The sequence below is a fragment of the Lycorma delicatula genome, chromosome 4 (assembly GCF_047948215.1).
Source record: "Lycorma delicatula isolate Av1 chromosome 4, ASM4794821v1, whole genome shotgun sequence".
Classification (NCBI taxonomy): Eukaryota; Metazoa; Arthropoda; class Insecta; order Hemiptera; family Fulgoridae; genus Lycorma; species Lycorma delicatula.
The window spans coordinates 139,205,706-139,233,658 of record NC_134458.1 but is presented as its reverse complement, the minus strand read 5'-3'; the positions used below and the strand labels follow the sequence as shown (position 1 = coordinate 139,233,658).

At 29.1% G+C, this 27,953-nt stretch overlaps 1 protein-coding gene across 2 annotated transcripts; it reads left to right on the top strand.

Moving 5' to 3' along the window:
- Positions 1–389: 389 nt before the first annotated feature.
- RfC4 (replication factor C subunit RfC4) lies at positions 390–26,525 on the top strand. Of its 2 annotated transcripts, XM_075364271.1 has the most exons (8): positions 390–595; positions 1,411–1,522; positions 5,029–5,237; positions 10,942–11,137; positions 12,745–12,838; positions 20,371–20,486; positions 24,343–24,456; positions 26,041–26,525. In XM_075364271.1, the coding sequence occupies exons 1-8, from the start codon at positions 498–500 to the stop codon at positions 26,149–26,151; spliced, it is 1,050 nt and encodes a 349-aa protein (XP_075220386.1). In that variant the 5' UTR covers positions 390–497; the 3' UTR covers positions 26,152–26,525. The 2 variants fall into 2 exon arrangements, with proteins under 2 accessions (XP_075220386.1, XP_075220387.1); XM_075364272.1 differs by lacking the exon at positions 1,411–1,522 and having other exon boundaries at positions 442–595.
- The last annotated feature ends 1,428 nt before the right edge of the window (positions 26,526–27,953 follow it).

Below are 27,953 nucleotides of genomic sequence, written 5' to 3'. Positions count from 1 at the left end.
GTTTTGGAAATGTGCTTTTCTACACCGTACAGTTTTATTTAGTGCAGGCAAAACTACAATGTTAAGTTATTGTAAACTCTTCATTATTTCTGAAAGATTCGTGAAGTATTATTGAAAGTTACTGAAAATAATTACTCGAGATAAAATTATATACCTGTAATATAAATTTTATTTATATTTGCGTTAAAAATTATTGCTATCCATTGCTGCTGCATTAAAAAATATAATGACACTTAATTAAATAAAAAAAATAATTTAACTAGTTTAAGTGTTTCGTTAGGTTTTTTTTATTTAATAATGTAAGGGAATTACATGTAACCAGTTTTATTACCATCTTAATTTTTGTATGTAATTTTTGTTGGAATTTTTTGAGCTGGCAATCTGTGTGGTTAGCTTGTTTGGTGGAACTACGTATATTTAGTAGTATATTTAGCGGGAAACCGTGCTAGAATGACATTTTAGGTTTTAGGAGATTATCTGAAATTTTAATCGCAAATATGGAATCTATGGACTGTGAAATTATTGAAACTAACATTCTTAATTCCGAACCTACATCAAGTTCCAAGATTTCCAATAAATCTGCTCATTTACCATGGTAAACAACATTTAATCATAACCTAAGTTTTTGGTAGTTATGTTATTGTTTATTTTTTAGTGAAGTTACCAGAATAATTCTGATTGTACACCAGTTTGCAGGCTTACATTGTGTAGATATGTTTTTAAAGATGTTATTGTTCCAAGGTGTGATTTTATTGGTATTATCAGCTTTTAATTTAAGGAATTTGTGCAATAATTGAGTTCTTTGTAAGTCAATTTAGCTTACAACAAAGAGTAATCGTATTGTAGTCGTTGGGTTATCAGCCGTCACTTTTGTGACTATCATTTATGAAATGTTATGAATTCACAAAAAGGCTTTATTTTTTTACTTCTGAATTTAATCACTTGAAAGTGTGATATAAAAAAAACTTTTTTATTGTCTTCAGTTTTGTTTATTATTTGAAATGAAGTAGATATAAATTTGTATATTTATTAAACTTTTTTTGTTAATTGTGATGAAAAGTTTCATAGAAAAACTATAGCCTTTGGTAGTAATAAAAAAGTAAAAAAAAGGCCGTGCAGCAGTGTAACAGAAATATGGAGTTCACAGTGTACAAATCTGCATCTAAGGTTGTAGTAGGTAGGTAGTGAGGTAATTAATAACTTATATGGTCTTACAAAGTAGTTATTGAAGCTGTAAGGTAAGTAGATTTGTGTCCCCAGTACATTTTGCCATGTGTGTGTAAGCTGAATATTAATTTCAAGTTTAATGAATTGCAGTTCATGCATTATATTATGTTTTACTACATTTAAGTAATTCATGTACACTAATGGTTTTACCAGTATTCTACATACTTTTATATATTATTTCAGGATTGAGAAATATCGTCCCCAAACATTTAAGGACATTGTTGGGAATGAAGAAACAGTATCAAGGCTGGAAGTTTTCTCAAGAAATGGAAATACGCCTAACATTATTATTGCTGTATGTGTTAGATGTTGTATTAAGTTTTTAAATTTTATGGGAGCAGTAAAAATTTCTTTATCATTGATGTGTAACTTTTAATTGGTTTAATTTATTCTGATAAACAAGAGACAGAAACATTTTTTCTTGATTGAGATATACTATATGATATACATAAGTATAAATATATATATTTATTTATTTATCAGAAAGTATACCTGAGTTTTAATTTTTTTATTCTCACATTGAAATGAACAAATGAAAGAATTGATTTCTCCCTTGGTTTCCTTCTTTCTGCTGTTTGTTTTTCTTTAAAAGAAACATTTATCCAAGTTCAGCCTGTGCATAAGTAAACTATCTTGTGAAACAGTGCAACATTTGGATTTTCTGTTTATTTAAAAATAATTAAATTAAAATACTAATATAATGAAATGTTTTTTTGCTATTTTATGTGGTCTGCTCTAAATATTACAGTGAAAACTGTAATATTAAAAGGATAACAATAGGATTTAATACATTCTACACAATTACAGTAAGCAGAAGATTTGTTTAAATTTGAATTGGATTTAAATCGACATAAATAATTAGATTCCAATTCTACTTTCCATTTCTGTAGAACATGCGTTCAAAGTGGTCTCCATTGGTGGAGATGCTCTGATAGTAGCCAACAATTTAATTATTTCGCTCTTTCAAAAATTTTTGGTGTGGTTTTGATACTTTGAAAACCTTTTGCAATTCTGGTCAAGATCTTCAACATGGTGTACTGCAAACTATACTTTTTAGGTGTCTCGCAAAGGTAAAAATCTATGTTGGGTTTAGATTAGATGATCTTGTGGGACAGCTTCTGGTCCATGGCCACTCCACCTCTCAGAGAAGAAGTAATTGTCCAAGTACTAGGGTATGCTGATAGTGATGGGATCATCATGCATGAGCCAACTACATGTTATTTCTGGTTATAGATGAACTTCATTCTAATAATTTGTTAGAAAGTTTTCTGGGAAATGTTAATTCTTGCTGCTCAATTGTCCTGGAAGGAAACTTGGACCAATCGGTGAATTACCAGTGATACTCACCCAAACATTTATTGAAAATGATTTCTGAAATCTTGACTGGATAATCACCTGAGGATTTTCTTGTGCCCAACTACAGTTGTAAAAAACTCATGATTCCATTTTGGTTGAATATAGCTTAATCAGTGACAATTATTGAGATGAAAAATTGTGGGGAGTGGTTGTCAGGTTTTTATAAATTACTTGTGCCCAACTACAGTTGTAAAAAACTCATGATTCCATTTTGGTTGAATATAGCTTAATCAGTGACAATTATTGAGATGAAAAATTGTGGGGAGTGGTTGTCAGGTTTTTATAAATTATCTCAATGCTTATCTTGGCAAAAGGTAATTTTCATTAAACACTTCCATTCTTTATACTTCTATGTGTACATCTGTTGGCTTTGCAGAATTCTCCAAACAGTAACATGATGAACTTACTCAGGTAAGGCAACCCTTCTCATAATGTCCTAGATTTTTTCATTATTTTGGATTATAGGTTCTTCCATCTCCAATGTTTTTGTTCTTCGCAGTCTTCCTTGATCATGAACTGTAGGAGAATCCTGGCTTCTTAAGCTTTCATGCAGAATTACAAAACTCACTTCTAAATTATATTTAGGAAAACATTCTGATTCTATGCAACTTGCTTCAGTTTGATTAGTCTGCCAGTCAGTAATTATGTATAATATGCATGTCTGCCATTTCAATATGAGATTAAACTTAAATTTTCAAAAAGTAAAACATAAGTAAAGAAAACATAGTTTCGAAACAATTTAACTAATAACAGCTTTTCAAAAACAAAATATGTATGATAATTAAAATAAAAATAGTTTAGTAGAATAATTCAATAACTGTAATTAAATTATACCACAGCTACAATGTGTTAGAATCATAGTAATGACGTATTTCCCTAGTTTAGGCTTGTTTGTAGATGTGAATAGCATTGTCAGCAGTAGTAGCTTGCAAAGATACTTTGTAGAAAGTTGTATTGTCAGTAGGGTTTTGAAATAATCATGGTGAAAAAATAATTAAAATTGCCATTTACTTAACAGAATTAAATTTAAGCTTATAGTGTTTGTCTGGTCCCAATATAAATTAACTTTTGTGTTTTCATGTTAACATGATAAGCCTAATGGGATCTTGATGATAGATCCTTTATGTTAAAAGTGTATTTGCAAGTGTAATATGCATGGTAGGTAAGAGTAATTTCAGTAGTTTGATTGAATTTGTAAAGTGGTTGAACTTTCAATGATATTAAAAAAAGACAGTGTTGCTATCCATTTTATGTTTATCCAAACATAAGGTTAAGTAGGGAGATAGATTTAATAGTATATTATGATATTAAAATTAGTTTTAGTCTCCAAAACATTAAAAAAAATGAGTAGATGCTGGTAAATACTTTACTGTTTTTATCATAATTTTTTTTTGAATTTAAGAAGAAAAAATGTTCATTAGTCAATTAACATACTACCTATTCTATTGTGTTTTTATATTTGGTTTAACAATGGAAAATTTAGAACAAGGATTGTTTGTTAAGCTTTTCTTCTAAAGTAGTTTTTTATAGATCTAGTATTTGAAAACGTGTTCTAAAAGGTAGCTTTTTCTCAAATGCCTTTAAAAGATAAGATTTTCCCAAGAGAGGACTAAAATATATCTGCTTACAAGTTGTATTATATTCTTCCTACTAACTTTTATAAAATAATTAATTATTCTGTGTGTATTTTATTCTGAAGATTAAAATTGTTACAATAATTTAACTGAGATACATTGCATTAAATTAATACTGCATATCTCAAGTATAAATATTTATAAATACTGTTTTTATATTCATGTTTCTAATCAGTACTGTTAGGAACTGTTGAAACATGAAAATTCAAGAGTAGTTAATGGGAGATTATTTAATGGCATCAAGATAAATGACTGTGTTCAAGTCTGTCTTGCAGTGCTTAACATTGACTTTTGATGCTGAAATACTGTGAGTTTTAGTAGACCATATTAATAAGTTTCTTGAAAGTGGGGAAGACGTAAGTGTTAGTTGTTACTAAGATTTAGAAATATATCATTTAACTAAACCTAGATGCTCATCCACTTAAGAGATGACTGAGAGGCAATCAGCTATGTAGTTAGTTGATTTGGTCACATCATCCATAAGGAAATTAGATTTCTAAAAGAAGTTTGGGAAACAAAAATGAATGGGTCTAGACCTTGAGGACATTTGAGATTTTCACAGAGAAAGAGTATGGAGGGGTTTTGGAAAAAAAAAACATTGATTAATACAATGAGGGACAGAGAAGGTTACTTTGTGTTTTTACATTTGCAGGCAGAGATGAGGATTTAGATAAGTTTATGTTAGAAAGAAAATAAATGTATTATCAGCTTATTAGTTTCAGTTGGTTCAAATTCTTATTGGACAAATTTTTATTACATACTTAGTAACTACATTACTTCTGTAAAAATTATGTTTTATACATTTTTCTAGGGACCACCTGGAGTAGGTAAAACAACAACAATTTTATGTCTTGCAAGATCGTTACTAGGACCTGCTATGAAAGATGCTGTTTTAGAGTTAAATGCATCAAATGAAAGAGGAATTGATACAGTCCGTAACAAGATTAAAATGTTTGCTCAGCAGAAAGTTACACTTCCTTCAGGCAGACACAAGATTGTTATTTTAGATGAGGCTGACAGGTATTGTAAAATTAATTTTATATGATTTATTTAATGTTTATTTAAAGTATTTTTTACTTTATTTATTGTTACTGATTAATGTAGTATTAGCATTTCATGATTTAAATTAATTTGTCTTAATTGTTTGCAAGTTTACCAAAGATTCTAATTTTCTCATACCTATTTATATGTCTAATTTCTTGCTTAAATGGAATAAAATGTTAATTTTTTGGGTATGTAATAATAATTCAGTACTTACGTATTAACGCCACTGCAGCTCTATTTAAAAACAAAATAGTCAATCGGATTTCAGTGGAAAATGAACAGTCTCTTTATTAATTTTAATAAATGGTTATTTATATTTATTTATTTTATAAATATAATGTAACCAAACATAACCTATGCTCGCTTTGCTCGCTAACCTTGACTAATTAACACCCTCATTTTTTGAGTATTTATTTAATAAATTCAGTAATTATTGCAATTATTTATTATTTAAATAATCAAAACACTCCTCTTAATTAGTCAAGGTTAGCAAGCGTAGGTTAAGTTTGGTTAAATTATATTTATAAAATAAATAAATATAAATAACCATTTATTAAAATGAATAAAGAGACTGTTTTGAATCTATGTTAAACTCTATATCGGCCCATTTTCCACCGAAATCCGATTGACTACTTTGTTTTTAAATAAAGCTGTAGCTGCGGTGGCGTTAATACGTAAGTACCAATATTTCTCCTTTTCATCATATTGTTTTGCGGAACCACCTGCATCTTAATTGATGTTTGGTGGATCCACCTTCGCCAGAGGTATAATTTCAAATAAAAAGATTTTTGTTTTTCTTAGAACAGATGAATTTAAACTAACCATTACTGCTCACCATAAATTACAAGGGATGGCTAAAATGTAATGCATAGTTGCTCATAATTCTGAAATAAAAACAAATAGTTAAACGAAACAAATATGACATAAAAGTGCATTTTATTTGCTACAAAACCTGAACATTTTTCCATAGTTACTATATATAGCTAAATATTTATCTCAATGGTAAATCAGCTTTCTCATTCCTTCAATGAAGAATGATGGTAATCTTTTCTTCATTCATGACTCTTTTATTGCAGAATGGAGTGCAAATTGCAGAGCATCAAATCTGGTGAGTATGGTAGGGTATGGCATTAATTAAAATTTCAACTTCACAAGAGCCTGAGCGGTTGTACATGATATTTATGGCCGAGTATTATCATGTTGCAGAATTATCAGCTCCATGGATTGTCAGTCACACCACACATTTAATAAGGTGTTTTAATTTTTCTTATGTATAAAACAGAATTTATAGGTGACCCAGCTTTCTGGTTTTCTATCAGATGCTGATATTTGGAATCCCAGAACACTGTCAAAAGAATTTTTTTGCAGAGCGTTGTGTTTGTTTGAGTTTTTTTGATTCTACAAACCATAGTGTTGGTATTCATGCTCTGCCAGTTTTCTTCTGGTTTGTAATGATGCACACATTTTGCCTTCCATCCAGTATTAAAATGGAAGTTATCTCCTTAGTTACAATAACATTTCAGAAGCTGTTCATAATATTTCTTTTGTTGTTGTATGTTCTTTTCCTTGAGTTTACGTGACATCCACCACAAACAGATTTTACAGTAGCCGAGGTGTACAATAATGTTTCCGACTCATTTGTTCGATGTGCCTATCTGGGTGGTAGTGCATTGTGATGTGATGGTCATTTTGAATCAATTCATCCATCTCCTTTTGGTGTCTCTCATCAGTCAATCGCTGAAACTAGTTGACCACTGCGATGTTTATCTTCAATGTCACATTATTACAAGCTTCTGATACATGTAACTTTACTATGCAGTACTCATGGTTTATTTGGATTTTTAAGTTGACTGGAATTTGTTTTACACTTTAAATATTTACACTTAAAATATTTTTAGAATGTATTTTTTTTTATTATTTTTTTTGTAATTTGATCAACAGTTTCACATCTTAAACAGCTTTCAGATGACAATGAATGTCACTAGTGTTCATTTTTTTCGCTATTAAAAATCCAATCGTTGCACTTTGTTTTTGATGTGCTGGCAGCATATATACTATACTCTGTAACAATGAAAATAAGGAGGCATGGGTCATTGAGTTTTGGATATTAGTAGTAAGGGAATGAAACTGCAAGACCCTTTGTGTGGTATTTTGTTCTCTTGTTATGTTCCAATGTGGACTACATTTCAGCCACCCATCCTGTAATGACTACTTTTATTATTGTAGATATCAGCAGCAGTCTTAAAGTTGTATTTTTAAATTGAATTTGTTCATTTATGCTATATGTACTTTTTTAAATTTAATGATTATAGTTATGAATTATTTTCGGTTCATCTTGATATTAAATACATGAGGAACAAAATTAAACATTTTTTTTTGGGGACAAGGAACAAAATATATGGTTCTAATAGAATTTATAACACTGAATTCAAATATGTAAATAGACTGCCTTCATCATCCTACATTTTTTTTATATATGTTGGTAAACTTTGAAAGAAATATAAGAATACAAATGCATGCAGGGCTCTATTAAATGTACCTAAGATGTTGTAATTGGGTTTTTTTTTAATGTCTGGCATCTGGAACATCCCTCTTTAGCATCCAACAATAATCTGTGAACATTCTTGTACTCCATTGTCGCTGGTTACTGTATTTCATGATAGAGATTTCCTGGTGGAAGCATTCCCTATACTTGACACTAATGGTACTGAGATTGTCCAGAAAGATATTTATGTGTGAATCCAAGAAATTAATTTTTAGGGACATATAATACTCCATATAGTTGTATAACTGAAATAATTCACCCACAATCTCATGGTAGTTTGGGAATTTATGATTTTCTAAAAAGTTTTGCATAACACTTTTAAATGATCTCCTTGCCTATTTTTTGATTTGGAATAACAGTTCTTCTAATTATCCATCTCTAATCAACGTTCTCATTTGGGAACCAACAAAAATTCCTTCCTTGATTTTAAAGCCACTAGCATAAGGACATTTTTCTTTCAAATAATAAAATCCAGTACCATTTTTAACCATTGCCCTGACAAAATTCGTGAAAAGTCCTAACTTTATATGGAGTGGAGGTAAAAGAATCATTTTTGAGTTAATAAATGGGGGATGTACAGTATTTTTCTGTTCAGGTGTAAGTGCTTCATGCTTTGGCAATTCCCTTCTGATATAATGTTTCGTCTTATCTCTGCTGTCCAATTCACACAAAACAACAAAATTTAGTGTAGCTGAGCTGCAAACTCATTAATAACACAGTAATCTTTAAATAACAACTTATAGTCCAATGGTACTGGACTTTTTCTAATAGGATTTCCATGTAGTCGTATGTTTCTTTCATGTTAGTTGCATTTGCTAATGGCACACAAGGAAATTTATTGTTGTGCAAAAGGACATCCGTTAAACTACTTTTCAAAGAATCTATTAAAAGTCTTCATTTTATGAATTTATTTATGAAATACACTTGTGACAGCATAAATGTTGTTACAGTACACTAAAATATTTTCTTCAGAATATAAATCTTGAAATTCTTCCAGACTATGAAAGAAATACACTTTAGTAAATAGAAGTTTCAGCCTAGATCCCAAAGCTTGGCTTGTTTCTTTGACGAGTATAAATTTTGAACATAGTCATTTAATTCATCTTAACTTATCAGATGAGATTCACGGGAAGAGGATTCTGCTTCAGAAGTAGAATCATGTTGCTCCTTTCATCAAATTTCTGTCGCTACCTCATATTTTGATTTGTCTTTTAAAGTTAGATATGTTGGAGGATGTGGTACCAGTAAGTCCTTACCATAAGGCACTAGTCTTATGGCAGATGGTAAATTCAGTTACTGCACTCTATGTTTGAATTTACTACTTATTCCTTTTATCTTTGTAATACAGAAATAACAGTCTGATAAATGGTGTTGTGGTTCAGGCCACACCATCAGTATGGCAGAACTCGTGCCGATTACCTCTAGCTCAGTCTGTCAGATGTTTCACACATGTTAATCAGCAGATGTGAGGGGCTAAGTTATTATCTTGATCTCCAACTTTACAGCCAAGATATAGTTTGTAAAATCTTTTAGTTAATGGAGTCAAACTTCGTTATTCTTTTAATGTCAAATCCCCACACATGTTAACTGGAGTTATCTAGATTATTTATGCACTTTCTTGGCATTTTTATTCACTAATGTCACTTCAGACTACAACTATAAGTCACAAAACAGAATGAAACTGACGTGCAGAAAACTTTTAAACAATTCTGGTGTTAATTATATGACTTAAAAGACTGCTCTTTGCTGACATGTCCGAATCTACAGTAAATGAATCATTATGCATATATAGCTATTACCTTCACAATGTTATTTTTATACCCCACCCTCTGTTAGAAATCATTGAAAACATTCTTTTATGTACATTAGTTGCTTCTAAAAAATATGTAAAATTCTGCAAAAGCAATGTTTCGTACATAAATGCTATCGTACAGAAACTGTGTGGGTGATGGAAAAATTCTGATAGGATTTTTGAATTCAGCAGGAAAACAATAAAACTTTCACGTGGCAAAAACTGTGTTTATTAGTGTTTTTATAAAAAAAAATATTGTAAATAATGTATTATTTTAATTTATTGTTATTATTATGTAAATTTTCTATTATTTCAGTTATTTTAATTATTTACAAATTTATTTTTTTTAATAATTAGTTCTGTTGTTTTCTTTATGTCTTGTACTAAGTTTCATACGTACAGTATAGAATAAATAAACAAAAAACACCTAAAAGTAATACCAAAATAAGTATAAATACAAGTAACCTTTTTTTGTGATTGCATTGTAAGTGTTGTGTTTTGTATGTTATTTATTTATTTATAATTTTTATATTTTGTACTTTTATTTAACTACTGATTGTTTAACAATTTTTATAAACTTTTATGTATGTAAATAGTTCTTAAATGCTGCATTTACTTAAACAAAGGATTAAAAAATTTAAGGTTTCAGTAGTAAATTAAATATTTTAAAATTAATTCTATTTGTTAGAATCCATTTAGTGATTATGTTGTGTAATGCTGATTCAGTTAAATCTTTTTTTAATTTAACCTTTCATATCGATCTATTTACAAAATAATATAATGAAGACAAGCTCATATACTGAACTAGATCTAAAAAAATGCTTATCAGCTTACATTATTTAAAAATGGTCATCATTTCCAACAAATTAGGATCCTTTAGAACATATACAGTGATTTCTGCATATGTTAATTTATTTATAAAAAGATGAATTTTAATTACAAACCAAACTAAACTTAAAGTTTAATGAAAGCTTTGCTTAAGCTTTAAATTTTTTTTTGTCATTAGAATTTATCATTTTTAATGAATTAATGAAAAATGTTTTGTTAATAATGTCTGCCATTATTATCAAAAGTAAAAAATAATCTCATCTAAGAATATATTCTGGTAGTACTTTTCATTGTAATGCTTTGGTTAGTAAATTAATCAGCTATAATAACTATTACCACTAAACTTTCTGTTTTAATTAATTGAATTTTATAAGAATGCAGTTTTTATAAAATGAAAGATGACAAGTTGCTTTCAAATAATTAAATAAAACTCTTTAACCTGATAAAAATATAATTACATTTTATCATGCTGATCAATGGTAATTTTATATTTCAATGAGATTTCTTATTTTCAGTATGACTGAAGGAGCTCAACAGGCTTTAAGAAGAACTATGGAAATTTACAGTAATACAACTCGATTTGCACTTGCTTGTAATAATAGTGAAAAAATTATAGAGCCAATCCAATCTCGCTGTGCAATGTTACGATATAACAAATTGACAGATGCTCAGCTATTAAGTAAAGTGATGGATATATGCCAGAGTGAACAGGTATACAGATGGTTAATCTCCATATTATTTATTTCCTTCAATTTTTGTATATGAGCGTATATCAAAAGTTCTATTACAAATTATGAAAAAAACAGCTTTATTTCTGTATGTAGTCGTTCTTTAATATATTTAATGTAGAAGTGTGCAAGCCTCTGTTATCACTTGCATGGATTTTTTTAGAAGGGAAAGATGACAGAAGGTACCATTTTTAGAAAACATGTTAATGATGCTCGGTTGGTTCAAAACTAATTTTTATGGATGACAACCATATGATTTGGAGTATTATTCTTATGAAGTAAGGTACCTTATTAATCTTTCATTCTTCTGCCAAAATGTGCTTATTTATTTTCATCATTAGGTTTGCATTAATATTACATAGTCCAGTAACCTTATAAAGCCTAACTTGCTTAAAAACTATGTCACTGTTTTTCAGTGAAAACCATATTCTGTGGGCTTAGAATATGGGTTAGCTCTCATATTTTTTTTTTTTTTTAAGTTTTGAAACTAACCTAAAGAATAAGAAAAATTTTGCAAATATAAATTTTTTTAAACAATAATTTGACTTTTTTTGTAGGAGAAACAGCTGGAGTCAAATGGTGTGACTTCGGACAGTAGCATAGTTAAATTCTGTATGTAGGATTTTTTTCTGGTTTTATTGGTAATTTATTGACTTTAGTGCCCTGTATTTTTTGTATACAATGTGTGAAATGTTCTCTTTGTTTCATTTCATCCGTGATAATAGAATATGGTGAACAATCCTCCTGCATCTAGTTTTTCCAAAAGCTTAATGATAACCAAGCTGAAACAGTATATAGTATTCAGCAAATGATGATTTCATCAGTGATGCTACTGGGGTTACAAAAAAATTAAAACCCACAAACTTGGTTTAGTTTTCTTTTTCTCATTCTGGAGTTTTATATCTGAATAAGTTCCAGAAGGTTAGTAATAAATATTAAGAAATTCTCAATCATTTTCATGATTCTATTATCTGAAAAAGTTAGTTCACAGCTGTAGAAATCATACAACTGATTACATTCCTAATCCCTTCCTATTACAAATATCCTAATTTTTGGTTATTACCCAAGCTTAAGTTACTGCTTAAATGTTAGCAATTTAAGAGCTAACATTGAATTATAAAAACATGATAACTAATGTTCAAAAACAAGAGTTTTTAAAAATGTTGTGACTGTGGAGAAATTACTAGGCTGAGTTTGTCGAATTGGAAGGTAATTATTTTTGGGAGAAATAAACTAACTAAATTTGTACAGTTTTTTTTTTGTTTTAATGTTCTCAATTCAGATATATTTTTTGAACAGTGCTCTTAAATTTGTTTTTAGTAACAGAAGCTGACTATTGCATCTGTTGTTAAACACTTAATATAATAATGTGTTTCTAGTTTGTTCATTATTTGTTGTGCTTTATTTCTGATTATGTAGAAGTGATTTCCTGTGTAGTGGTCAACAAGGTTTATTATTACATGTAAAAAAAAAAAAAAAGCTTGTAATTAATTTAGTTTTTAGATTATAAAATGTGCTAGACAAAATATATAATTATCTAGTAATATTTATTTATTTAGTTAGTCTCAATATTTTTTTCATTTATTTCAGATTTCTTATACAGATGATGGTCTTGAAGCAATTATATTTACAGCACAAGGAGATATGCGACAAGCACTTAATAATTTACAGTCTACTCATAATGGTAAGTTTTCTAAGTAATTGTTGAACATTTTCCAGTGCTGTTATTTATTTAGTAGTACACGCTAGTGATATCAGTAATTTTGATTTGAACAAATAATATTTATAAACAACTTCATTATGGTAGTGTTAAAATAAAATTAAAAAAAAAATAGTTCATTGTATATATCTTACTAAACATTTAATCATCAAATAAAATTTTTACATTTATGTTACAAAGCTGAATTTCTTGTGTTTAAAGATATGTATACTAATTTTTATTCTACTTAAAAGACTGTTCTAAGAGATGATAAAAAGTAAATTGAAATGTATAATAAATAGATAGTTTTGTGATATGTTAGTAAGACCCACATCTCTTAGCCTACCAGGCTGGTCTGGTGGTTAAACTTGTCACAGATAGGTTGTTTAACAGCTGATTTTGGATTTTGAACAAAATTACATTGAAAATTTAAGGAACTGTTATCCCAAATAAATAAATTTATAAATATTTGATTAAATGGATATTATTGAATAAATCTATTAAAAAAATAAAATTGGTAGAGAAGCAAAGCCTCATATTTCACTACGTTTAAATATCCATCAATAAATATAGGTCCTATCAGTTGTCCACCAAAAATACTTACCCATACATTAGTTTGACTGGATACTGTGTATGTGTCTCATGATACCATGCGAATTAATATCAGTTCAGTATTGACAATTATGGCGATTTACCTTGCTGTCACTAAAAATTATGTTGTTTAATAAATTAGGATCTGCACAAGTATTGTTAATCATGATTTTGCACAAATCAAATCTTTGATCATAGTCATCTTCATTAACTTCTTGCACCAGACAAACTTTGAAGGGTTTGAAATTTTCACTTTTTAATGTTCAAATCGCTGAACTTTGACTAATGTTATGTTCTAGTGCTGTTGTTCGAGTCGAGGAGTAAGGATTCTCAATAAATTCATGTATAATGCATAATCTCTAACAATTTATTGTTTGTTGCAGATTTAGGCCTCCCTGATCTTCCCCTATTATTTATTATTAATGCTCCCTGTTTCTTTAAATCATTTGATGGTTTTTGAGAGTGTATCTTTCAAACAATTATTAAATGTTTCATTGAACAATTCACAAACTTCATTATATGATAACTCCAAAGCCCCTTATCATTAGAAGTGTGATCCTCCTTGTTCACTAACTGACAAGTTGAAAGAGTGTTAGCAGATAGCACAGAAAAAATTAATTCAGTAAAAAACAATTGCAAAAAAGGTAGAAAACATGTAAATAACAAAAGTGGCTTACAAATGTGCTGAAGGCAGACAAAATCAATTAGCCAGCACAAGTATTACACAACAGTGAAGTTAGCTTCATTTCTGCAACAATGGTAAGAGACCAGCAATGATCAGCATGATTAGGTGACAATATTTTTATTTATTTAGTTATTAAATTGGAACATCTTTTGTGTTAAAAAATACAAATTTTTTAGTTTTTTAAAATTAGAATTTAACTTTAAAATAAATTTTAATTTAATTTAAGTAATTAAATTTTCAAAAGTAATTTTAAAAATCCAAAGTAATTTTCAAAATCCAAACTTAAAGTTTCTTTAAGACAAAGGTATGATATATCGCACAAAGACTATTACCTTTTAAAATATTTGAGTTACAATCCCTGGGTCATCTCCCAAGGAGTGGTTGAAATTCTATTTCTCATCAAAAGGTAAAGTAGTTGACCGATACCTTTTCCTGAAAGTTACAGTATTCTATCTGGAGTGGTTTCCATACTATTGACTCGCTCTGAATTAATAATATTGTATTCAATTGACACTAAAAATAACAAAGTTTATTCCATGACTTCTACCATTGTTTTAAAGATTTCTAGTAATAGAAATTTTTGGGAACAAATAAGTGTCAATTTTTTGACAATTGCTTTTTAATCATATTGGTCTGTATAGAAAAATTGACAGTGCCACTTCAAAGTTTAACATTTTGGTATGTTTTTTGAATTTCTACCAACTTAATTTGAAGAAAGTTAATTTCTTTTTAAACTTTTGTCAAACATCTGTATCAATTGCTTTTGAACCCATCATTAATGACTGATGCTACTGTCTTCCAATCTGGTGATGTTAGTTTTGAATTACATTAGTTCACCAATATAGTTTTTATGTACTTTATAATTATTAAGTATGTTAAGATTACCCTTTTTATGTACATATAGAATATTAAGGTTGTTACAGTTGGTGAACATTTTATTTACATCAACTGGTTGGCAAATGTTGACTCCTATGTTGTTACAGTGTATATTCTTTTTAAATTTAAAGATGGATGCTTAACTCACTTCTACAGAAATAATAGAACTGTAAACAAAGATAAACCAAAACAAAAAATACATCACTTTTACATACTTAAGCAAAGATTTTGAGAAAATAGTTCGCTAATTAAAAGAAAAAAGATTAACATAATGTGTAACCTGCAGATAATTAAAAACTCAGGATTAGACTAAAAACAGCTATCAAACATTAAAGTCCTTGGAATATGTAAACTAAACTCTTTTGATTGTACAGAGTTTTGTATTGGATGAACAGGATACATCTTCAGACAGATGTGAACCCAACAAACAAAGCATTCCAGAATAACAGTCAACATTTGCCAATCACTTGAACAAATCACAAATCCACTAACATTAACAGTAAATTGAATATTGTAATCAGTATATAACTCTGACATTGATACATAAAAAAAGGACCACATCCTAAACTTTATGAAATACACAAAGATGTAATAATGATATACTAAGTGAACAGTAAAATTAGCTTTTAACTTTTTTTCATATTACTTTTCGTTTTTTTATCTGTTTAAAACTGTTAACTTTTATCTGTTAAGTACTTTTATAGGGATCTTTGCTTCTTCAGAATGAATATTTTATAAATTATAATTAAATATTCCTAAATCAATGAAAATAATTTATAAGATAAATATTGAAAAAAAAAAATTATGATTTTGTAATATTGAAAATAGAAAAAAATCCTTAAGTTTGAAATTTAAAAAAGTAGCTAGTCCCTGGTGGTTGAGTGGATAGTTCTGCTTCGATGGTTAACGTGTATTGTATAAACTTGACATAAGTTGTAGTATTCTAAATGTATGTGAATATACAAAATGATTGTGAAGAATAATTAAAATATAATTTAATAACAAAGTTAAAAAATAAAGTTACTAAATGAAGAAAATGAGGTAAATAAAATACGATAGGTACCTTAGCTTAGCAAAAATTAAGCTTAATGGCGGGGGGGGGGGAGTCCCTTGAAGAAATATTTAAGGACTTATCCCCTGAGCTTAAAAATTAAATGCTAAGATAACTTAAAAGAATAAATGACAAAAGAAATTAAGTATGGGGGTTTAAATATTAGCTTAAGAATAAAGCATCTGACTTCTTTATGGAAAAGAAGGCATTTTTTTCTTTTTGCCCATTGTGTCATGTAGTTTAGCAAACAGCCTATTCTGTAATAGCTGATTTTTAATAAAATTAACCATTTTTACAGCTTTACAAAGAATTTGTTTGAAGTTTTCTGACATTTTTTGTGGCAAGAGCATGTCTGTGAATGAAGCGACTGCATCCATTCCGCCCTTGGTAAAAGATGATCTTTTAATTTTTTCAGAATTCCCCTGTTCTTTTGTGTTATTGTGTTTGCACATCACTACATACTGCAATACATTTTATCCAATCTATGTTATAGTTTTTAGTAGCTTCATAAGAAACCATTGTCCTGATGCATGACCAGGTGTTGATTTGCAAAACAGCATATTTTCTTCGATTGAATGGCAATCACATTCACATCACAAAACTTAAGAATTAAGAAATTTTTGCCACATCTATTGATTCATCAAATTGAATACTAAAAAATTCACTTGAACTCGCTTGCTGAACACAGACCATGTCAATTGCAGCAGGCAATGTGAGTTTTCTGCAATTATATGGGGTTTGGACTTCTTGGCTATTCTTAATGCTATGAGATAAGATGCTTCAAGAGTACTTTTATCAATATGGCTTGATTTACAAATAAAGCTTGTTGATTTCTCAAAGTATGTAATTTTCTTTTGAAAAATTACAAGGGTTTGCTTTTACAACCCGGATGTTTAGTTTCCGTCAGATCGTCAAATTAATTTTGATGGCTTCATGTTTTCATCAGAGAGGACTTGAAAGCCAGTAATGCATTGTGGCTCTCCACCCAATGAAGTAAAACCATAATTTAAATAACTGTCATTATACAATGACAGTTTTATAATAACAGTTGTATCGCAGTGGGCCCAGCGACTCCTACTGGCTGCTATAAGCGGTTATGGAACAGTCTCATGGAAGGCAGTCTGTGTTATAGCTGGAGTCAAACTAATAGATGTCTTGGCTAATGAGCATAAGTAATTACTGATTTACAGTATCAAAACTGTTTGCCAAGTCAATAAAGTCCAATTCAATTTATTGAATTGATTAATAAAATTATTAGGTTAAAAGTTTTATTTGTGTGCTAATGTTAGTAAATGGAAAAATACGATGATCTTAAATTTTAAAAGATATGATAATGTTGAAATTAAAATAAGAGAAGTTAAAAAAGTAAAAAATAAAAAAAATTTTAAGTCCTTTGTGGCTTTACAGGTCAGTACTGTATTACAATATATATTAGTATTATTTAGGAGGAAAGTAAAGGAAACATAAGTGTAGCATATTGTATAGCTCGCACCACTCTATTGGTCCAGCATTCCATCTCCATCCTGTGCATCAACTGAGTTTTCTTAATTTTAATTAGTAATAGTTAATACTGTATAGCTTGTCTAAGCTGAATTGACATAGACCTGATGAACATCATAGCTGTATATATTGCTGTGTAATGAGCACAGGTTTATAATACTACTCAATTAAAGACAGTATGTATATGGTACGACTATTGTTTATTCCAATCAATGAACCAGTTGTATTTATTGGTGATATTGTATGAACGTCTTATATTTATTGGTCCTTATTTAATCCTGAATTTATATATTATTAAATTAATAATTTATTTCTTTATTAGATACTGAAATAGATGTTATGCAATATTATACAGACTAATCGGCTGTTACTGATTAGTGTTTAGGCCTAAATGTATTTATTTATAGTTTTATAATTGTATAAAATAAAATATCCAAGCCAAACACACACAAGATTGATGTCTACTGTTTATGCTATGCTCTTCACCTTTGTTCTGGGAGTGGCGAATAACCATACACTAGCCTAGGCTATGAGTCATACATAAGAAAAATATCTTTATTCTGGTTTGTGTAAATAATAACTGAACGATGTGTCATTCTAAACATTCAAATGAAACATTAAATCTCTATTTATACAAACTGTTCCTGATTCATTCAGAGACTAACTTGTTTTTGTAAATGATTCTGTTTTAATTTACACTGTACTTGCAGTTAAAACTTGTCCAGTTAATTGTGTGTATTCAAAGAGTATAAGGTAGCATTCTTTGAGTTTCAATTCATGAAAGTAGTTGAAGTCTTAAGTGAAATTTTAAAAGAAATTTATTCGCGTTAAATCACCAAATTTTTGTTGCTGTATTCTTATGATAGTGAATTGATTTATTATTTTGCACATTATGTCTAATTTACATAGAAAAGGCATTCACTGCCAAGGGAAAGAAATTATACACAATGTTTTTAATTACATGGGAGGAGAAGCTGCAGTTGGAATGTTTGTTAATGACTCCAAAAAAGTTGTAGAACATGTTGCGTCTGGCACAGGAGTCTCAAACAGAACAGTTTAACGAATTACTGGTGAAATAGCTTCAGAAAAAAATTCATTTCTCCTTGCAAAGGAATGGGGTGCTCATGTTTGCATCCCACTCTTTAGGCCATTCATCACACACGTGAAAAAATTGGCAAAAACATCAAATTTTTAATTTGAAGCTATGATTTTCACATAATCTTACATATCACCATCAAAGCTTGTTGTCAAATCCATTCTGAGGTACCATCCCAAAATTATTTTTCATCTTTTAGTGCATTAAGAGTCGTGTTTTAAAAATCTTTTTTTACATATTTTTGAATTTCTACTTTTTAGTCTTCATAAGTTTATACTTTACAGCTGTGCTAGCGCATATGTTTGAGTATATTTAGTGAAAGATTGGATTGGTACATTTTATGGTGGGTGGATGCAATCAAAACAGGGCTAAACAATTTAATTTTTGGATAACCAAGATCTGCTCGATCAAGAGTGTACCTGATGTGTTAAACAGTTAGCACTGGACCTGCTGATACATATGGCGTTTTAATCGTGAAAATAGGACGAGCAGTTGCTGAGATATTATAATGGCATCCCATCGCATCCCCTCCCCAATTTCTGAATGGTGCCCCGTGGGCACTTGATAACATTATCACCTGACGTGTACCACTGGGAGCGGATGGGGTATTGATGGTGGAAGTTGAAAAAACTTTTCAGAGTGCTAGGACCAACCATTTTTGAGATATTTGCGATTTTCATCCGAAAATTTGGTTCCAGTTAAAAAGTACTAAATTTTCCTAAAACTTCGGTCACTACTGTACAGAATTTCTAGTAGCAACTGTATACCCTAATATATATCTTGCTTAAAATTTTTTTCACTAAGAAAATGTGCATGTAATTAAGGTTGCATAAGTTCAAGGGGCATTTTTTTTCACTTAGCAACTTAGGGCATCTTAGCGATTTGATAATGTTGCTAATATGTGTTGTCATCAGGAGCAAATCTGCATGCAAAATTTCAGAGCAATTGGGTTAACCCAAGTGCTCAAAATTCGACTGAAAGGTTCTGAACCATGAATCTCATTTACATAGTCCAAGAGCGAGTTAATACAAGAATGGTAAAAATAAGTTAGCTAAATATTTGTGTACTGTTTTATTTGGTTTGAATTTATTTTTATTTTTTTTTGTAAATATAACACTAAAAATAATTAAACGATTTATGCTGTGAATTATTTTATTGTTTGGAATAAACATTAGTATAAAAAATACTAAAAAAAAATTAGTTAAATTAAAAAATTACTATAAGATAAAAAAAATTGATACTTTATATTATATTTAAACCATAAAATTTATTATACCGTGTGTGTACTGTCTTCCACAAGTATCATATTATAGCGCCGTGCTAGCTGTGCAACCATCGCCTAGATCAGATCTGTGCCAATTCGGCTTGGACAAGCAATACAAATTTCAAGATGAATTTGCACGTAAGCTAAAATATATGAATTAAAATTTTTTCTTACAGTATTTTTTTAACTATTGTTTAACCTTAACGTTTTTCAGTAACTAAATTATACACTGTTATTGACAGTTATTTTCTCAGCAAGGAATATTGATTATTGTGAGTTCTGAAGTAATGGATTCCTGATTAGTGTAGTTATATATATTACTCTCTATATATATATATTCTACTGTGGAATATTTTATTATTCTGCTTATTTTTTGATTAATAAAATCAAAAAATTTTTTAGTAAAAAAACCTTTTTTTTTAATAAAATTCAAAGATAATATTTTCTTTTACAGGTTTTGAGCATGTTAATAGTGAAAATGTTTTTAAAGTTTGTGATGAACCTCACCCAGTGCTTGTTAAAAATATGTTGATGTGTTGTGTTTCAGGAGATATAAATAAAGCATATAAGGTCAGTATCTGGGTATCTTAAAGTGCATTTGAAAGTTTTAGCTCTGAGTAAACAAACATATTCACTTTATCCATTACACTAACCTCCTGAGATCATTTCGTTAATCCTTGCCTTTTATAGCTTATACATTGTATGCTTTAAATTAAGATCTGTTTTGAATTAGTTGCTCATATATGCAATATTTTAACAGATGACTTAAGTAGCTCAGTTATTTCAATCAATAGTCAGCTGTTCGCAATAATAGTTTAGTCATTTTGTTTATATTCATACATTTATAAGGATTGCTACAATTCATGATTTCGCAAAGTGTGAAGTATAAGTAGTAATTGGGTTTTTATGGAAAAAAAATTCTGCAGCAGAAATTCACAGGCAAATTTGTGACATTTACAGGCCAGATATTATGAGTGATGCTATAGTAGGACGTTTATCTGTTCATTTTGTGAAGGATGAATGAACGTTCATGATGAAGAACGAAGCAGCTGACTGTCAGTGGTAATAGATGTAATTGAAAAAGTTGCAGAAAAGAATTTGAGAAAATCGATGGTACACTGAAATGCAATTATCTTTGATGTTTTCTGATGATTTAAAAGTTTTGAACTGAAGGATTTTAGAAGTTTAATAAACTGATAAATTGGACTATAAAAGATTGTGTGCCAGATGACTGCCAAAGATGTTAACCTACACATAAGGAAAGACATCTTGCCACAACACATGAATTTTTGTGGCATTACAAAAATGAAGTTGAATTGTTTGATCACATTGTTACCAGAGATGAAACCTGGATTTTTATTCAAACATTGAGACAAAGCAGCAGTCAATGTGATGGCAAAATTCATCACCTGTAGACCGAAGAAGTTCAAACAAGATCGTTCGATGAAGCAGCAGGTTTTTATGGTTATATAAAATACATGGTATGTATTTCAGGACAGAAAGGGTATCTTGCTTGTTGAATTTCATGATCACAGAAATATTGTGAGTGCTGATGTGTATTGCAAAATGTTAAAATATTTTAAAAGAGGTATGAAAAAGAAAAACGGGTATTGGATACTATCCTGTGGGATTTTATTTTTGCATGACAATACTAGGCCACTCATGAAAAATCAGACAGTAAAAGTTTTGTTAGAAAATCTTTAATCATTCACTCTACATCCCTGACATAGTTCTCAGCAATTATTTTCTTTTTTCATTTTAAATAATGGCTTGCTTCACAAAGTTTTGGCAATGATTATGAATTGAGAAATGGCAATTAATGCATGGTTTAAATCACTGGCAGTGGATTACTTGAAGAGTAAAATTTTAAGTAATATTTTTCAGTTTTAGTTTTATTTCTAAACAGACTTTACTTTAAAAACACGCCTTGTACATCCAATGAGTTTTTTTTTATGAAGCTAGTTTTGTAATGAGATATATTTAAAAGGTTAGCTAACAAAGACTGTTACTATTTTAATAGAACATTTTCTATTAATTTAATAGAACATGCAGTAAGATTTGTTTATATACTCTGGGAAGAATTTTGAGGTAGATTTCTAGGCACTGTTTTCACTTGCAATTATTGGCACTGTTTTCAATTAAATCATGGAATGCAGAAAATTCTTGCACTATTTATGAGCCAGTGCACAATTAGCAGTTTCAAATTCAATTGTGGGTTCCTTAATTTTTAAAATTTTCATAAACAATATTTTTCAGAATTTTTGTATATGTTCATTGTACATTATTGTACATAATTACAATTTTTTTGTGTATGTACATTGTACATAATTATGACAAAATACTGACTTGCTTTTAAGAGGATGTTCCTATGGCATGTTTTGCTTGAATTTCTTTGGTGCTATTTGATTGTATTTTTGGTGATTACTAATTTCTAAGTGGCATTAAACTATACAATTTCTTAACTGTACTTAAATTGGCTTTCTCTTCAGAGAGCAGCAAGAGGAGCTGCATGTACCAAAAAACAAACCACTGAATACTGCTGACTGCTCTTCCTTGAAGAATTTAAATAAACTGCTTGACACACTTTGATTTCTAGTTTTTAAAAACCTTTTTTTATTTTTTGTTACTGTTCTTATAACAGGTTATCACTCATTTCATAATCTTAATTTTAGGTAATCAGCTGCTTTTTTTCACTTTACTAACTACAGTTATATAACATATTCATTTCTTTACTAAAAATTTTATTCGGTTATTTTATCATTGTTAGTGTCCACTATATGACTGTTAATGTTATATTTCATTGTTGTTTGATAATCCTGATGTAAAATTTTATAACCAAAAAAAAAAAGATAAATTTATTTCTTCCAACTGTTATGTTAAGCTCATAAATGGTAGATCTAATATCTCACTTAAAATTTTATGGTTTTCAGCTTCCGTCTGTGATTATACTGTCGGTGAAAGTTTTTTTGACAGTACCCTGACACTGTACCTCCTACTGCTCAGATCATTGGCACCAACATTTTCAAGAGATGGGAATTTTTGATGTAGTTTTACATGTAGCCTAAGAAAGTCCAGTCATTGTGTTAGCTGAGAGCTAACCATTTCTTGTGTCACTGTCTGGCATGTGTTGCAGTGATGTTACTCAAACTGTACAGGATTGAATTGGTACAAGCCTTCTGCAGTGGTTATAATCAACTAGGTGTGGAGTTTTGTGAATTCATCCTCGACAAGAAGGAAAATGACACTTTGTTTCATGCTTAGTATTTAGTGACAAGGCCACATTTCATCTAAGTGGAAAGATGAAACACCATAACGTATTCGAATATACATAACTATATGGGGATCAGAGCTGCTGCATGCAACAGTCAAGCATGAGAGAAACTCTCCAAAAGTCATTTTCTTTGCTGTTTCCCTAGAAAAGTTTTATGGTTTTTACTTATTATGGAAAACGAGTGTTACGGGAATCTCATGTCTGGAAATGTTTCCCACAATTATGAGCAGAAGAATTCATTTTCGAGAAGGACAGAACATCACTGCAATGATGCCAGTGTAATAAGAGTGTTCAAACTAGCAGCATTTCTTAATAGTGAGCTTCCACAATGATGGATTGGCTGTAAAGAGCCTGCCAATTTGGTATTTCACCATGGCCACAAAGGTCACTCAATCTTCTGTCTGTGATTTTTTTTCTTGTGTGGGTTTTGAAAGACTGTTTATGTGCCCTGCTTCCAGCAACTTTAGATTAACTATAACAGCAGCAGTGGATGCTGATTACTTGAATATGGGATGAGTTTTAGTATTGTGTAAATGTGTGTTGAAAAATTGTAAGAAAAATGTTGTATTCAAATATGTATTTTACAATTCATCGCAAGGTATGTGTTTATTTTCTTAAAAAATAAAGCTTTTTTTAATCAGATGAATCTTTCATACACACTGCATATTTAGAGAGAGCTAAAATTTATTATAGATGTTTTTACTAATTTTTGTACCTGACTTTTATTTTATATCTGTGCATATAGATTTAGACTAAAGGACAGATCTTTAAATAAATAATTCTATAAAAAGTAAATAAAAGTAATGAAATACTTACTAACCTAATCAGTAATGGTATCTTTTATCAAGATATTTTAGCTGTTATTGAAAACTTTTTTTAGACACATATTACCATATTTTGATGAGGAAAATCAGATGTAATGTGAGTGAGGTGATGTTAGAAAGATATAAGATTTTGTCAGGCAATTGAACAGGAAAACAACTGATTTATCTGTTACAGAAATAAAAGATTTGTTTTATCTGAATTTTCAGTTTTTAAGTACTGGTCAGTGATGACTGTACCTCTTTTGCTAAAAAAAAATCTTTCTATTGACTAATCTTTATTTATCATTTCCCTATTCTGTATTAAAGCACATTTCTTTTATTATTTTTACAGATTATTGCAGGTCTTTGGAAATTAGGATATGCACCTGAAGATATCATTGGAAATATTTTTAAAGTGTGTAAAGGCCTGGACATTTCTGAACCGTTGAAGTTGGAATACATTCAGGTATTTATTAAATTATATACTATTAAATTTATTGGATATTAAAGATACTATTATCTACTTTTTATCAATTTAATAATTTTTGAGCAGTGGAGATAGTTAAAATCAAAGTAAGAATATTTTGACTTTATGTTTCAAGTAAAGCAAGTGATGTATATTTTATTTTGACAATAATTTAACTATTTTAAAGCCCTCCAAAATCATTAAAAAAAACTAAAAAAAAAACAGTTTTTAGGATTGTGTTTAATGTTACTTGACATTTTTATAGGGACAATTGAATTATTAGATATAGTCTTTTTGTAGGTATTGTAAGTATTAGATAATTATAATTTTTTTTCTGGCAGTCTTTCTTTAATATTCTTTTATTTGAAGTTTGTTTAATTGCATTAATTTCTCTTTGCCTGCTCATGATGATAGTGATCATAGTTATATGATGGTGTGTATTTTTTTAATGGCTTGTGGCCATTTTCTATTAAGATTTTATTGTAATAACATTTTGCATAATTTTATAACTTCTATATAGTTTTTGAGATTAATGTAAACTTGATTTTTAATTAAGACAGGATAGAGTTTTTGTATAATAACAAATAACAAATAGAAAAATTGCAGTTATATCTTCAAATTTTTTTTAAAGGAGGTAATATAAAAATATAATTTTTTTACCTAAAATTATAAGGTTGATTTTGGAATAAATTAAATTTTGTTGTACATATAAGGCATGTTTTTAAAGTAAGTACCGTTTTCAAATTCCAAATGTGCACTGTGTACCCGCAAGCCACAGACGCCATTGCAGAAATATTTGACTGTGTTTGTGAGTATTTAAAATGCCTCCGCTGATCGAGAATCCTGCTGACTGTGAAATATGTGGTGTGATTAATTTTCTTAGTGCTAAAGGCGTGAAAGTGGCTGGAATTCATCGTCAGATCAGTGAAGTGATGAAATGGAATGAGTGATTGAATGGTATAAAAATGGGTTAGAGCTTTCAAAGATGACCACCAGAATGTTCATGATGAGGAACAGAACCTTTTGTCATTACTAAAGATTTGGTGCAGAAAGTTGACGAAAAAGTGAGAGAGAACAGACGATTTCTTCGCTATCTGAGTTTGATGGAGGTGCACAAAACCAAGCATTTAGGCAGTGCGTTGACTTTTCTTGAGCAGTACAGTGTAAAGGATGATAATTTTTTAAGCCAAATTGTCACAGGCGATGAAACATGGGTAGCTTACGTTACACCGGATCGAAGCAGCAATCCATGGAATGGTTATTAAGTCGGGCGGCAGTCTTCTATGGTGACAGTGTTCAAAAGCTGGTTGCTTTTTGAACAATATGAAAAGTGCCTTAATATTGGTGGCAAACATGTAGAAAAGTAGATTAAAGTACAGGCTTTCACTTAAAAATAAAATTGTTAAGAACAGTGTATTTGTTTTTTTTTTTAATTTCAAAATGGTACTTACTTTAAAAACATGCCTGATAATGTCTGAGAGAAACTCTTGAATAAAAGAAAACTTTTTATCTTTTTTTGCTATTATGATTTTTAGTGTTTGTTAAATAATATGTTTTAATTTTTTTTTTTTTGTTTTAAATCAGGAAATTGGTCTAACTCATCTAAAGATAATTGAAGGAGTGAATTCATTACTTCAACTATCCAGTTTGTTAGCTAAGCTTTGTCAGAAGTCAGTTGGTCAAAAAGAATGTTGATGTTAAAAGATGAGGATAAATGCTTATAAAAATGTGTTCTACCCATTTACATTTTGTGGTTTAATTTATAGGAAATATTAAGTATATTTTTAATTATAAATTTAATAATATTAGTGTTCATTTACATACTGGATATATTTTTTTTAAATAGTTTCTATTATTTTCTCCTACTGTGATTTTAAGTTCTCATGTACTAATATTTCATTTTTATGAAAATGTAGCAGTGAAAGAAGGAGTTACATTTACCCATGAACTTGGTTTGGATCTTTAATGTTCCAGTTATTTATTTTTAGTGTTTTACCATTCTCCTTTCTGCAATTTTTGTAATAGTTATTTGTTATTTATTACAACAATAAAAATATTTATTCTTTTCACTGATGTTGTTTACTTCTGACTATTAAGTCACAATTATTTCATATAAATTTCAGGTTTATTGATATATAATGTATATTTATTGATAATACGTGAATTAATGTATTACTATCGAGGCATTTTTTGATATAATTCATTTAATATTACCCCCTGTGATGGATCCAATATTAGCAAGTTGACAAAACATCATCCTCTTACTATTCTAATAAAAGATTGTGTACATTCTAATACACAGATTTATGTACATAAGAAAATAAATTAATTCCATATGCTTCTATATGATCACAGCATAATTCATCAAAAATGAATTGCAGAATGGTTTTTAACGTCAGTAATGTCATTCAACTTAGCTAAAACATTTTTCCAGAATACTTTGCTAGTTTCTTCATATTTGAAATTTTTAACTCAAATTTTATCTTGGCTCATAATATATATATCTTGGGTATAAAAGATGTCAATTTTGTTTTGTAAATAATCAGAGATATGCAAGGATTAAAATTTATTCTATGTAACATTATTTTTTCATTATTGATTTATATTTTATCAATTAAGAATATTTGATGGAATAGGTTAGTTTGGTAATGTTTTTTGAAGATGTTACAAAAAAATGTTAATGTTTTCAGGTAATAATAGAATTTATTATATAGTATAAAATATGTAAAATTGTCTTTCATTGAAAATTGAAAAATATTTTTATAGTATAGTGTAATATAAATAAATAGTTCCAGGTATCTTAAAAAAATAAGGTTATAGTTTAAAGTTATATTTGCAAATTGTACAGTATTAAAATTTGAATATCTTTGTAAAATATCTGTGAGCAGCTAAAAATTCCATTAGTAATAAAAAAATGTATTCTATTAGCATGAAAAGCATATTTTATTAAATTCTCTTGATTTTCAATTTGCCAGTTGTATGGTAGAATTTTATAATACAAAGTACCTTTCTGTTTATTAGAGATGGCTTGTTCCTGTATGTTTATTAAATTTTAAAATAATGTTTTAATTTCATAAAAAAAGTTTGTGACTTGCATTTTATTTAAGTTTACTTTATTGCAACCTAATGTTATACATGTGCTTATTGAAATAAAACTTTTGAAGTCAGTGAAGTTAAATCTTCATTAAATACTATACAATGGATACAGTGTACGTTGTTGGTTGGGGTTTAATTAACCACACGTCTCAGGAATAGTCAGAATTTGGCAGGAGGAGATCGTTTATTGTTCACTAGTTGTACAGATTGCTATGTATACGTTACAAATAAAAAAAGGGAGTTTTTTAGCTGTTAATTGCTTCTAATTAATTTTTAAAATGGTAGAGGTCCTCAATTTGATAAGTACGTTTTTTTCTTACGTTGAAGTCTTGCCAATTCATTTTTTACACAAATTTTTATGATTATTTTTTTTACGTTGTGTTCAGCTCATTGAAGACGAT